Here is a 13834-nt window from a genome sequence, read left to right on the forward strand (position 1 = left end):
ATTACTCAATCAAATCAAATATAACTAATAAAAACAAAAATAAAATAACTTTTCTATAACAAGAACTGTTCAAGTGTCAGGAAGCTGCAGTCCTGAGCACGTATTATAACTGCGATTTTTTTTTTCCTTTTCTTTTTTTTTGTCCATTCAGATTTATGAAGCGAGACAATGAACAAGTCATGGTTTAAGCTTACACAGAGATGTGTTTAAAGGCCGCAAAAAAAGACATCTTTCCCTTTGCTAATCTATTCAAACGCAGATCAAATGAAGGCAAAACAGTGCAAGAGGTAAATGGTGCAAGAACCGAATGACTCCAGTGAGTAGCAGACGCCGAGATAAGCAGGATGCACCTCTCCACCCAAAAAAAAAGAGCGTGAAACGGAGAAAAAGGGGGTCCGTCGGTCCACATAGATGGGGACATCGTTCCATCGCCACTTCGGAGTCCGTCACAACCCAATGACGTCCCCTGCACAGAGCTGTTAAATGTGTACAACAGGACAGCATTGTCATAACTCACAAAAGGCAAGTGCTTGTTTGTTTTCTGAACACCACCAGCCTCACAATCACGAATAGTTCTGTTCGTTTGTCAATGTCCCCAGTGGTTTACTCAATCACTATGAGCCCGGAGGGCTGTGGGCGTCTCCGTCGGGCCACAGGGTAGCCGGTCGTCCTAATGTAACAGCTTCCGATAAGGAAGGTGGCTGCAATTGCTCACTAACTAAATTTTCGTACTCGCTACTGTCCTCATCGTCGTCATCCTCATCCTCCTGGCCGGTGGCCTGGCGATTCAGGGAATCTGAGCTTGAGCCGTCTCCGTTGCCCAGGCCCACACTGGGAGACGGGTGGCCGGGCGAGCCCACGGCTTGGGGCCGCGGTAGCAGTATAGCGCTTGGTGAATCTGGAGGCAGTGTGGTGCTGTAGATCGGAGGAGATGACGAGTTCACGGCTCTCTCTAAACTGGGCTCCACCGAGGGACCCGAGAGCACGACTCGAGTCAGCGAAGAGTGTGAGGAGTCGGGAAGGGCAGAGTTATCGGGGAGGGCAGAGTTATCGGGAAGCGTGACAGCGGCCGCCTCTTGGAGTCCTGTTAAGAAAATAGAGAAGATATTAACAGAAATTGTTTCCTTTTTTTGGGCAAATTCGCAGTCATCAGCACATACTTCTCTCTTCCTCAGCGCTGTTGCGTTTCCTGAGAGCGATTTCCTCTTTGAGTTTGTTCACTTCTTCTTGGATTTTCTCCCTCACTCGTTCACTTTGATCCACTTCACAGCACACCGCCTGCGGGATGACAGGAAATTCATAGATAGCACATCCTCAGCATTATGCTAAATATTATACAAGTATTTCTGACTTTATTTATTGAAAACATTTAAATATTACTATCAAGGTTTGACATTTAAATGGCACCTATTATGCAAAATCCACACCAACCCTACAATGATAAAAATCCACCCAGTGCTTTTTTTTATATCCCCATAAATCATAAGCACTGTCTCAGAACAAGACGTTCTCAGATTCGGGGCAATGTGACGTACTTTTGCACAAGCCCCGCCCACGACTGTTGACGGACTGCAGTTTTAGCATAGACCCGCCCTGAGTGAGTGAGCTGTACACAGTCCGCCACTCTTTCGACGCCAGAGCAGCTGTAGACAAGAATGTCTTTAAGCGATTGAGGTGTTTTGTTGTTGGATGTAAGAATGAACATAGCAGTCTTCATTTACTCTCGTTATTACTCGAGGATGGATCTGTACCAACTGTTCGTGATCCAGCTTACGGTCTCCGCAGCGACAGGCCTAACGTTACTGATCACAGCAGAAATGAAAGTGAGCGCGCGCACTTTACGACAGCTCATCGAGTCGTTTTACGGATATAAAGTTTACTGAGTGTGAGCTTGTGAGGCTCCGCCCCCTGGGCCGGCAGCATTAGCTAATTTGCATTTAAAGGATACACACTAAAACGGTGCGTTTTTCTGAGCCCCAAAAAGTGACAATTTAAACATGCTGTAAAAAATTATCTGTTAGGTATTTTGAGCTAAAACTTCACATACACACTCTGGGGACATCAGAGACTTATTTTACATCTTGTGAAAAGGGGCATAATAGGTGCCCTTTAACACCTGCCAAGTGCCAACTTGACAAATGTGGGTGGATTACAAGTGTGGCGGGTCGAATTTTATATACAATTAAATAAATATATGCACTGTGGGTTTCAGAGTGAAGCACAATGCTTTAATTAGTAATTTTATTAAAATTAGACGCTTTAATTTAATTCAGATTACATGTTTTTTGTCTCTGTCTCAGTGTCTGCATGCATGTTTGGGCTTCCAATAACATGCATTTAGGAACGCATTTAGAAAGCGCATCTTCGCAGCTTTGTTAATAAACTCCATTTCTGCATATGCTGTGTGTTTGGGATGCTCATTTCACCAGATTTGTAACATAAATCATTTTTGAATCTATGCCTATCATTTATGAATCTATCTATGTAACAGGAGAATACATCAATATGTTTCTAAATGATTTCACGATTTCAAGATAAAAGTTTAAACCCTTGATCTGAGTTTGCATGAGATTTGATGTCCACATGTTCTTGTTCAAGAAATGACAGTGGTTGTAGCATTTCTATTGTAAAAAAGTGGTCAAATATTAAAGATTAAGTGGACATTTGAATTGAATGTTGTTTGACCAATATTAAACAAGGGTCATGCTGTAAAGTACAACAATCAACCCAGTATCGTTTATCGTCTCGTGACTTAAGTGTATCATCCCAGCCCTAACGTTATTTCCCAACGACAAACTTGTGTCCAGTAAACTTTGGAAAACCTAGCTAGTGCCTGTATGTTAACCACCATCTCCTGGATTGAGCTTAAAGTTAAGAAGCAGTATAATGATGTAACTCACCTGCACTCTTTCTTGAAGGGCACTGTACACCTGAAAAATAGCTCGAATGTCTTTCATCACTCCATCCTTATCAAAGAAGTCAGTCCTATAAATAATAATAATTTAAAAAAATTAGCGATCACATTCAAGTATTTACTGCAGCAAAAGTGGCCCTGTTTTAGGTTGTGTAGTTTGCATTAAAAATCTGTGCAAATATATGACCTCAAAGACAAACAAATCTCCTCTTTTTCTCTACTGATAGACCAATATACTGGCAAGACTGACTGATCTGAGAAAATTTAGCAATTCTGAGACTAATTTTAATACAGTTGATTAATAGGATTGGTAATTTCAAGTGTGTCAGCTCTGAATATACCACACTTGTTATTGGATACTACTGCACATTTTCTGTTTTCAAATATTCATGTGTAAAATAACATATAAATTTCTTTAATATTTAATTAATAAATGTTAAGTAATATGTTTAATATCAGCAAATTTGAGAATGTCTTATTTGCCAGCCAGTACTAGTGTTGGTCTTTCACTACTTTTTCAGTTAAAGCTGCAGTCCTTAGTTTTTTCCTCTTTGTCGCCATCTCTGTTCGAAATCTGCAATTGCAGTTATTCGCGGAATTATCAACTTTACGTGGGTTGTGCCTCGGCACTGCACAGCGCGGATGAATCCAATGTTTTGAGGAGAATGTGCAGCTGTCAGTCGCCGCACCGGTGTGGATACTGTCATTCGCAATCACATATTCTACTTTTTGGAAGTATGACCAACATAAGAATTTTCACAGGAAAATGTCATCATCTGAACAAGTAAGTAACATCCACTTTTGTTCTGACCAACTAAGGGAAAAAAAGCATTGGAGTAAATCGCGCTGATTAAATCTAACAATCGCTTAACATATCACATTAGCACGGTTTGTTCTTAAATTGAACAAATCGTGTTTGTTCAATTTGTTCTCAAATTGTTCATGTTAACAACATCAGTATTGCATGACTACATTTAATGCCCTTCCGATATTTATCCTTGTTTTCGTATGAGCCCGGTTGCAGTCTCTTTTTTTCTGTAGCTACTCTTAAGTCTTTTGCATTTTACAACGGGTGAATCTTTAGTTGTCAGTGGTGATTGTCGATTGAACCTTTCTGGATCCGCCATCAAATTGATAAGTTTAATTATATCAAGTGCTGTGAGAAAAGGCTATAAATCTCCACCTCCAACATCCTCACACGCAATATAGCCTACTAGCCGAGACACCTTCTTTATGTGTACAGATGTGACGTTATGACGCAAAGACATGCTCGAATTTCCCACGGAAATCCACCAGTACCACTGGAATTAAAAACATTATTACAAGCTTACCGGTTTGAATCGAGCTAAGGCAAACAGATAATTTTGAACACTGGCTGGTTATGTATTTGCTCAAAAAATTATTTTGGATCATTTTTAAGCCAAAAAAGGTATGGACTGCAGCTTTAAAAATACAGTTCAAATATTTTTGGTCAGTAAGATTTTTTTGTTGTTGAAAAAAATCTAATACTTTTTCAGGATTCTTCATATTTGATGAATAGAAAGTTCAAAAGAACTAGCCTGGGTTTCCCCATGCTGCCTTGCCCTGCCTTTTATTCACGCTGCTAGGCAGCCTGGATTCCATGGACCAGATTTTCACCTCAGCGAGGGGACCAATCACAGAACGGGGAGGGAGCAGCAAGACGATGACGACGTCTATGCGACACACCGAAGCAGTTTGTTTATATCGATGGATCCAACATGGCAGCAGACGCGAAGTTACCTTTCGATGCAGCCTTAGATAGTGTTCTAAGTAGTTTAGTCGTTGAACGCCATCGTGTACACATAAATCTCTGACCCATCGTCTTCTTCCTCGTCGAATTTCTGTCGCTCTACATACGTCATCTGGTATAATTGAAACGATTGGCTATGAGCTACGTACAGGCGCATTTGATAGACATTTGTAGCGCCCAATAAACGGCTCTGGGCATTCGTAAACCACGCCTCAAATACGAGAAAATGAACATGTAGTTCCCAGACCACGTCTCAATGAGACGAGGTCTGACGTTAGCCAGGCTACAAAAGAACTGCATTTATTTGAAATATAAATCTTTTGTAGCATTAAGCTGATCAAAAGACATTTACAATGTTACAAAAGATTGATATTTCAAATAAATGCAGTTCTTTTGAACTTTCTATTCATCAAATATGAAGAATCCTGAAAACAATGTATCACAATTTCCACAAAAATATTATGCAGCACAACTCTTTTCATCATTGACAATAATACAATTTTCCTTGAGCATCAAATCAGCATATTAGAATGATTTCCTGAAGGGTCATGTGACACTGAAGAATGGAGTAATGATGCTGAAAATTCAGCTTTACCATCACAGAAATAAATGACATTTGAAATTATATTAAAATAGAACACAGTTAATTTTAAATTGTAATAATATTTCATGATATTACTGTCTTTACCGTATTTTTTTAATCAAAGAAACAGCCTTGGTGAACATAAGAAATTTCAGAAAACATTAGAAATCTTACCAACCCCAAACTTTTGAAGAGTAGTGAATAAAACTTAATAACGCAATAATTTTCTATAACTACATTCCATGACATGGCTAAAATAATATTGACCATTGCAGTCAGGTTGCCTCACCCATGTTCTTTAATGACACTGGCGTAGTTCTTGGAGGTGTTCGGCACAGATGAGACTTTATATTCCTGTTGACTGGTGTTGCCCAGGTTTGGGATGCTTAGAGATATCTTCTGATTATATCTGCTGGGAGAAATAGCAAAATTACAACAGAAACACACATATCAGCTACACAGCGCCATTTGTAAACATTATGCAAGGTATTATGAAATAACAATAAAAGAGAAACGTCCAAAACAGTTCAAATGAATCATGATTTTGTCTTTTTTTTTGTTTTTTTTTACCCCACTCCATAACTTTGTATTAAACAGCTTGTACATACTTTCTGTTGGGCCTGAAGAGCACATACTCCAAAGCATGAGTGGAACTATTGGCTGTGGAGATGAAGCTGAAGAGGAGGAAGACCAGATCTGGGATGCCAAGTATATTGGTCAACTGCTTATGGATCACCTGCTCCCTGAATGACATCTGCTGTTGGGTGTTCCTTCGAAACCGGTACCAGCCGATAACATTCTGCACAGGAAAAGAAACATTGTGAAGTGGGTCGGCTGAATTAAACACACAAAGAGGCACAATGCAGGACATAGAACCTGTCAAGGTACCAGTTAATAACGTATTTTTCTCTTGCACATTTTTATGCATATGACTGCTTACTTTTCTTCTATCCTTGAGGATTCTGTTGAGATTTTCTTCATTGACGTTACCTGCATAGTCATAAAAGCTGCAATATGCAAAACAACTGTAAGTTTGATTTGAAAGAAAGAAAGAAAGAAAGAAAGAAAGAAAGAAAGAAAGAAAGAAAGAAAGAACGAAAGAAAGAAAGAAAGAAAGAAAGAAAGAACATTCAAAAGTTTGGGGCAGTACAATTTTAGAAGATTTTTTAGAAGAAATTAATACTTTTAGCAAAAAGTGACAGTAAAGACATTTAAAATGTTACACAACATTCCTATTTAAAATAAAAGTTGTTCTTTTGAACTTTCTATTCATCAAAGAATCCAGATTTATTTTTTAGCATGGTTTCCATAAAAATATTACACAGCACAAACTGTTTTCAACATTATATTACATAATAATAAGAAACGTTTCTTGAGCATCAGATCCGCATATTAGAATGATTTCTGAAGGGTCATGTGACACTGAAGACTGGAGTAACGAGACTGAAAAATCAGCTTTGATCACAGGAATAAATTACATTTTAAAATATATTAATATAGAAAATAGTTAAATTGTAATAATATTTCACAATATCACTGCTATATTATTTTTGTTCAAGTAAATGTGGCCTTGGTGAACATATTATACTTCTTTCAAAAACATTTTTAAAAATTGTACCGACCCCAAACTTTTAAATGGCAGTGTATATTTTATACCATAATAAATATTTAAGAACGCATCTACTAAATCCAAGTACTGATGCAGGACGTTCTTACCTAAACAGTTGTGCACAAGGTTCGTGATTATGGACCTCTGAAAGGCAAGTAAATGCAAGTGATTAATTATATCAACATCTGAGTAAAATAATCATGCTGTGAATGTTCAAAAGGTCTAAATTTAAATATTCATATGCATACAGACAACATTAACCTTGGAATGGACAAAGAAAAATATGCAGGCAGTATGCTATCACGAACAGAGTCTAGAGGACAACATGACCTTCATAATGACTTCTTACTGCAAATATAAGATACTATCCGGGATAGTACTTATATTTGATACTATCCGGGTATCAAATATAAGATACTATCCCACTTTTAATGTTGTGGACCCTTTGTGAAATTCTTTGTAAAGTGATCAGAGCTGAAGGGGTCTGGGAGCAGTGCCAAACTCAGAAACATGATCTCTTAATGTTGGAGAGGAGCTATTTCCAGTATTTTGGAGGAAAAAAAGAAAAGGTCTATGATGTTTCAGGCTTCATCTCTCAGGACTTAAGACTTTACTCAGAAATACAGGCTGACACAAACTTAAAAAAAACAAAAGTTGAGTGGCTTATCAGGTTATTGACAACCAGGGCAGTTTGCTACAGTACTTTGGATGGTTGAGAATGAACAGATTACATCAGCCATATCTTGAACTGATAGCTCATAGCTGCTCGCACAGGAAGGTCATCACGTCCTCACTTTGAAACATGTTATGTCTGTGATTTGAGACTGGGATCAACTGAGGATTTCAGAGATGAGATGCATCATGTTTTGAATGATGAGTTACTAAAATGGTGATGAAAAAAAATAATCAAACATGGTTTTACCTATTACACTGAGGAATTCTGAACTACCGATGTGTGAGTCACTGATGCTTAAAGTTTCCTCTTGTCTCACTTCTCCCAACAGGAAGCCTTCCTAAAAGAGTCAATAAACAATTTTGCTGTACCATTAAAATGGCAATTTAATGGAAAAGATAGTGTAGTTAAAGTCACCATGAAATCAAAATTGACAACTCTTTTTTTTTTTTATGGAATATTTTAGTATTTATTATAAATGATTTACCTGTGCACATTATTATTAATTTTTTAAATACAAGTGCCCTCTTGATCTTTAATTAAAAAAAATCACTTTCCCTCCCTCTCACAAAGACATCTTTTCTCTTCTCTGATGATGCGTTTACTGGCGTGAGGGCGGGGCAACAGTTCACTCACATGACATCACAGCAATAGCAAACCACAACCATCTAACAATCCAATCAATCATATTTTTTTCTTGTTCAAGAAGACATTTAACTAAAAAATAAACATCATAAAAGAGAAGACAAGTCTATTGCAACCTTCCTTTCATTACGCCTTTAAGATAAAATGTTAATATTGACGTAACTGAATAGGCACCTTCCACAAACATATTTTTTATGACAGCCCTATTACTACATACAGTCAAAAACCCTTGTTTGATTTAGCAATTTCCTAGCAATAAACATAAAAATTATGCTGTCACTCAGTCTAGGCAACCTGGGTTCAGTTCAATTCAAGTTTATTTGTATAGCGCATTTCACAATACATATTGTTTTAAAGCAGCATTACATAAAATGCTTGTTTCAATGCAACAATTATGAATTATTCTGTGATCAGTCAGAGAAGAGTGTGTCAAAGTAATGGCAGTAATATACAGTTAGAAGAGCGGTTAGAGGTGAGTAAACATCATGTATTCAGTTAAGAAGACAATGATTTTGTTAGGCAGTTATTGAAAAACTAATAATAATAATAATAATATTGTTAATAATAATAAAAATTGTTTGATTTTTTTTTCCTCATACAGTAACAGGCCAAATGCCATTTAAAGGAGGATACAGACATTTGACGTGTTTAAAACAAACAAAACATGAAATTTGCACCTCTAATTCACATGATATACCAAAGTGTACATGTTAGTCGAACGTGACCTGAATTCATGCAGTAAATATATTTAAAAAATAGTTTGTATAAAGAGGTCTGAAAAGGAGAAATTTCACTGCTGCAACGAGAGAACAACAGAAACACTGTTCTCCGGGCACTCAGCACAACTCCACCGGCTGTTTACGTGTTCAGTTTAAGCAACTAGATCACACTGAAATTGCTGATTATGTTTTCCAATTAAAATACAATTAGGTTAGGTCATGAAGGTGGTTTAGTATCAAAATCCCACATATAAATATTACAGGCTAGATGTTGACAGTCCATCATATAAACACGTTCAACTTAATTGGTTGGCATTTAGATATTCAGTAAGTAAAAACTACAAAAAACGTAATATCTTTGACAGGTTGAAAACAGGTTAAGCAGAACACCTGACTAACCAGCTCAAAACAACTATGCGATGCCTGCAGGGTCAATGACAGATCACCTAAGTTACTTCCTAATGCCAGAGAGAATGACACGAAGAGCAAAAAGGCTATACAAATGATCATTATCATGTGTAAATACTTCATTCAATATGTCTGTTAGACATTCAAGTTTGCATTTGACAGTTGTTGCTGACAAACAAGTTAGCCGGTCAGCTAATGTGACTATTTTAGACGCACTGATGTCTATAACACTAACTAGATGAGATTTAATTCACTGAACGCTATCAGGCAGTATACATTTATGAAAGTGAGCGATGATAAACTAAATAAACGGCAATGCTACTCTCTGACAAGCTTGTAAAACCCGTCGGACTGTGGGTTTGCTAGCTGTCACCCTGACTGCGTCTCAAAACATAGTAAGCTACCTACCTAGACCGCATTTTGTTGACCATTAAAGGCGCGTTCTGAGTCAGCTCTATTAGACTCATGATATGTAAAATGCCGCAGATATGAAATACTACAAAAATGCCAAAGACTCGAAATTTTGAATGTTCAAGATGCTAACGAACGCTGTCTAGATAGACAGCTCACCAGGTTTTGATACACGGCCATTCTGTAGCCACACCAGGAAGATGACACCGGGAAATGAATTAATTCTGATTTGATGGAATAAACTGTTTGTTGTTTCGCTATGCGATCGTGCACTTAAACATTTAGCCTCAAAGTCAGGTGGCATAGTACTTACATGGTCAGAATTGCTGTTGGCACTGTGATAACACACAGAACTAAAAGTGTATCCCGAAATTGACGCCGCCATGATGGAAACATACGCGCCGAGCCCACAATCCTTTGCGCACGCACTGTACATCAGTCTGTTCATGAATAAACAAACCTTCTGTTGGGGTAAATTATCATATATTTGTTTCTTTTCTTTCTCTTCCATTTCTAAGGAAATATTTCTTAATAGGTTAATATGGCTTCTTTATATAATTTATCTGGTTAACTACTGAGCCATAAGATGTTTGTTGTTTGAAAGATTGTTTGTATTGTATCCTCTGTAAAAATTGCAATAAAAAAGGGTTAAATATCGTAATGCTGACTCTAAAAATTTGACAGGCTTTTTATATTTGACTGAATTAATTTTGAAAACGTTATAAATAAAATATATAAATAAAATGTTATACATAAAAAAATGCATTTATCTGTTTGCAACAAAATATTTACCTTAAAATTCTTAAACCTTTATTAATAAAACGTTATTAAACATACATTCATATACTTACTTGGTATGTAAAGCATAGTATTTACCTTACAATTCTTAAAACGTTAAAAATAACATGTATCTGCTTGTTTGATGTAAAAAGCATAATTATTAATGGAGCCACCAAAACAATAATAATTTCTTTCTCTTTCATCTGTCTCTCTTATAACACATTCTTGTTCAAAATGCTAAACTTCATATATATACTATTGCAAAGTGCACAATATTGTCAACTGTGTGATGTTTTTATTTTAATATTTAATTTATATGTTTTCTTTTGAGACCCTTGATTATTATTTTATGTTTATATTTTAAACTTATATCCATGTCAAATTTGTATCGCTTTGCATTCAATTTTGATGTACAATAAAATTGTTAAACTTTCAACCTTTATTTTGTAATGTCACGTTGATTGTCACGTTCTGTATTACGTCAGCGGATGCTGCTGAGACACGGGACGTCATGATGGAATCGTCAGTGAGCAGCACACATGGGCCAGAAGACAGTCTGGTGCAGTGTACAGAATCAGAAGACTTTGCTCCTTCAAAACTCGGAACAAAGGAGTAGTAAGAGACTTTGCTTGATTACTTCGTCCTGGTATTATTCGATCTCATATTGTGGGGAGAAGACCAGCACATAGGTTACATTTATGTTTTTACCTCTATGACACCACACATGAATATTGTATTTTTCCTGCAACTGCTGCAAGTGAAATGTTACACCTGTATATGTTAAATAAAAACAAAGCAGGATATCTCTGAGTGATTCCTTTGAATGTAATCTGACTTTTGTTGGTGATTAAGTGATTTATAAAAAAAAAATATCTGGCTTTTCTCCTGTTTTTCTTGAAGCTGGGATGAGGCTTATAAAAGAGAGCTGCAGACTTACAAAGATATTGGAGATGTGGGAGAAATATGGTAATTATGCTGTTTTGTGTTACATGCTTGTTTATGAATGCCCTTCCATATTGATTTTTTTTTCCTTCAAGTTAAGTCTGTTCTTGCAGGATATGATATGAATATAAACCAGCACCATCTTCTGGTGTATTAGTTATGTTCTGTAATTTAGGGCAATATAAAAACTTCTTCCTATGCCCCATGCTGAACCTTTAGGTTTGGTGAGGAAAGCGTGGACAGAGTGATCAGATGGATAGAAGCACAACATGTATCTGAAAATGCCGCCATACTTGACATCGGGACTGGAAACGGGATGTTCCTTCTTGAACTGGCAAGTCAAAAGTTCAATAGATATCTGCATTTAGGAATGTACTGTATATTTAATCACTCTATTAATTGAAATACATTTTGAAATCACAAAAATGTCAATAAGTATAACTATAAATGATAATAACCACATGAATTATCCCTTAAGGCCAACCATGGCTTTTCAAACCTTACTGGAATTGACTATTCCAAGGCTGCTGTAGAGCTTGCCATAAAAATTCTGGAAGAGGAAGGCTTCAGGAATGTTAAAATTCAGGTAGTGGAAATTATTTGTTTTTAGCATGCATAAATTAAGTAAATAAATAAATTCATTGCTCAACAGAACACATAATGAAGAAGGATTTCTGTTTGTGTGTTTTACATGTGACTTCAGGTGGAGGATTTCTTGAATCCCAGCACAGAATTGAAGGGCTTTGATGTATGTATTGATAAAGGCACATTTGATGCCATTAGTTTGAGCCCAGAGGACAGAGAGGAGGCAAAAAAGCACTATGTGACCTCTTTAAGAACTGTTATGCAACCAGGCGGCTTCTTCATCATCACCTCCTGCAACTGGACCAAAGAGCAGCTGCTGCAGATCTTCAACCCCGGTACCTGAGCTAAAGCACATTTCTTTCACTAACATTTTTTCAAATACTGTAATTATTATAAGATAGTGGTTTCTTGCAGGTTTTGAGTTGGTACGTGAGCTGCCCACCCCTCGTTTCCAGTTTGGTGGTGTGACGGGTAACACTGTGACAGCTTTGGTATTTAAACAGACTGACTGATTTTCAAGTTTTTAAATGTTTTGCATTGTAATATTATTGTAATTTTATAATAAACTCTTTTTTAAAAATGTTTGTTTTACTTACTATGAAGATAATACAAATTAATTACATTTTTATTTACCTGCTACCTTCATTTCAAGGCAAGTTTATTTATATACCAAAATTTCATACACAATGGTAATTAAGTGCTTTACATAAACATTAGAAAGAAAATACAAGTTATTTAAAAAGTAAGAACCAGAAATGAAATAATTTAATAGAATTGTTTAGCAGGAGATAAAAAAGATAATTAAATGGGGTACACATAATTAGTCAGTAGAATGTGAGGCTAAATAGATGTGTTTTCAGTCTGAAATGTGAGGCAAATGTTGGATCACAATAATTAGGAACCACAGTTTCCACAAATCCCTTCACTCGATTGGGATGTTCTCTATGCACAGTTAGGGTTACCGTTAGGGCACAGACACCAATGTCTCCGGCACGGACACCACCAACGGCATGGACACCACCGTCTCCGGCACGGACACCAACGACTCCGGCACGGACACAACCATCTTGGGCACGGACACCATCGTCTCCAATCAAACCAATGATTTTTATAAATGTAAAAATGTTATTTATTTAAAAAGAAAAAAATATATAATGTACCATGGTCTTCTCTGATGAAATCGCTGTACCATGGTACCACATTTTTGTAAGGGATCTTAAATCATATAAACGCTATTTAACCTTTTGATAGAGGAGGATGATTAATTAACTTTTGAGCACATGCTTACATAAAACCGGTCCAGCCTAATCTGTAATGATGTTTAATTAACAATAAATCACATATGGTGGATACCAGTGTGGAGAAGATCTCTGCGGTCCACAGTAACAAACCTCAAAACGTCCTGCTGTTCGCTCTGTGAATGATGTGGGCCCGTAAAACCCCTTTATACCCTCATTATAGTATTTCTCAGACACCTCTGAGATGGAGGACATCAATACTATTACTGCAACATTAGAGGCTGGCTCTGTAAAACTGAGTTCTATGCTATTGCTCTAGGCCAGTGTTCTTCAACCCTGCTCCTGAAAGACCCCCAACACTGCACGTTTTCTTTGTCTCCCTAATCAAACACACCTGATTCAATTCATCAGCTCATTATCACATGGGTTAATGAGCTGATGAGTTGAATCAGGTGTGTTTGATTAGGGAGACAAAGAAAACGTGCAGTGTTGGGGGTCTTTCAGGAGCAGGGTTGAAGAACATTGCATAGGGTACATAGCTGTGTTACCTGTTCAA

General features: G+C 36.9%; 2 protein-coding genes across 3 annotated transcripts; one reads left to right on the forward strand and one right to left on the reverse strand.

The window, feature by feature from the left end:
- Positions 1-141: 141 nt before the first annotated feature.
- Positions 142-10164, reverse strand: abraxas2 (abraxas 2, BRISC complex subunit). 2 transcript variants are annotated; one of them, XM_084393320.1, is made up of 9 exons: positions 10047-10164; positions 7800-7890; positions 6985-7021; positions 6209-6275; positions 5877-6067; positions 5558-5677; positions 2901-2985; positions 1161-1278; positions 142-1084 (listed from the first exon to the last, which is right to left on the reverse strand). In XM_084393320.1, the coding sequence occupies exons 1-9, from the start codon at positions 10116-10118 to the stop codon at positions 615-617; spliced, it is 1251 nt and encodes a 416-aa protein (XP_084249446.1). In that variant the 5' UTR covers positions 10119-10164; the 3' UTR covers positions 142-614. The 2 variants fall into 2 exon arrangements, with proteins under 2 accessions (XP_084249446.1, XP_084249445.1); XM_084393319.1 differs by having other exon boundaries at positions 5558-5680.
- eef1akmt2 (EEF1A lysine methyltransferase 2) lies at positions 10162-12615 on the forward strand. The gene is made up of 7 exons (XM_084393321.1): positions 10162-10204; positions 10999-11128; positions 11414-11479; positions 11675-11789; positions 11934-12041; positions 12159-12375; positions 12455-12615. The coding sequence occupies exons 1-7, from the start codon at positions 10180-10182 to the stop codon at positions 12550-12552; spliced, it is 759 nt and encodes a 252-aa protein (XP_084249447.1). The 5' UTR covers positions 10162-10179; the 3' UTR covers positions 12553-12615.
- The last annotated feature ends 1219 nt before the right edge of the window (positions 12616-13834 follow it).

This window comes from Rutilus rutilus (assembly GCF_951802725.1).
Source record: "Rutilus rutilus genome assembly, chromosome: 21".
In the NCBI taxonomy this organism is placed as follows: Eukaryota; Metazoa; Chordata; class Actinopteri; order Cypriniformes; family Leuciscidae; genus Rutilus; species Rutilus rutilus.

Coding starts and splice junctions, on each gene's coding strand:
- abraxas2 (XM_084393319.1), bottom strand. CDS start 10,118: ATGGCGGCGTCAATTTCGGGATACACTTTTAGTTCTGTGTGTTATCAC. Junction 7,022..7,799: donor AGAATTCCTCAGTGTAATAG/GTAAAACCATGT, acceptor CTTGCCTTTCAG/AGGTCCATAATCACGAACCT. Junction 6,068..6,208: donor TCCTCAAGGATAGAAGAAAA/GTAAGCAGTCAT, acceptor TTTCCTGTGCAG/AATGTTATCGGCTGGTACCG.
- eef1akmt2 (XM_084393321.1), top strand. CDS start 10,180: ATGAATAAACAAACCTTCTGTTGGG. Junction 11,129..11,413: donor AAACTCGGAACAAAGGAGTA/GTAAGAGACTTT, acceptor TTTTTCTTGAAG/CTGGGATGAGGCTTATAAAA. Junction 11,480..11,674: donor GGAGATGTGGGAGAAATATG/GTAATTATGCTG, acceptor CTGAACCTTTAG/GTTTGGTGAGGAAAGCGTGG.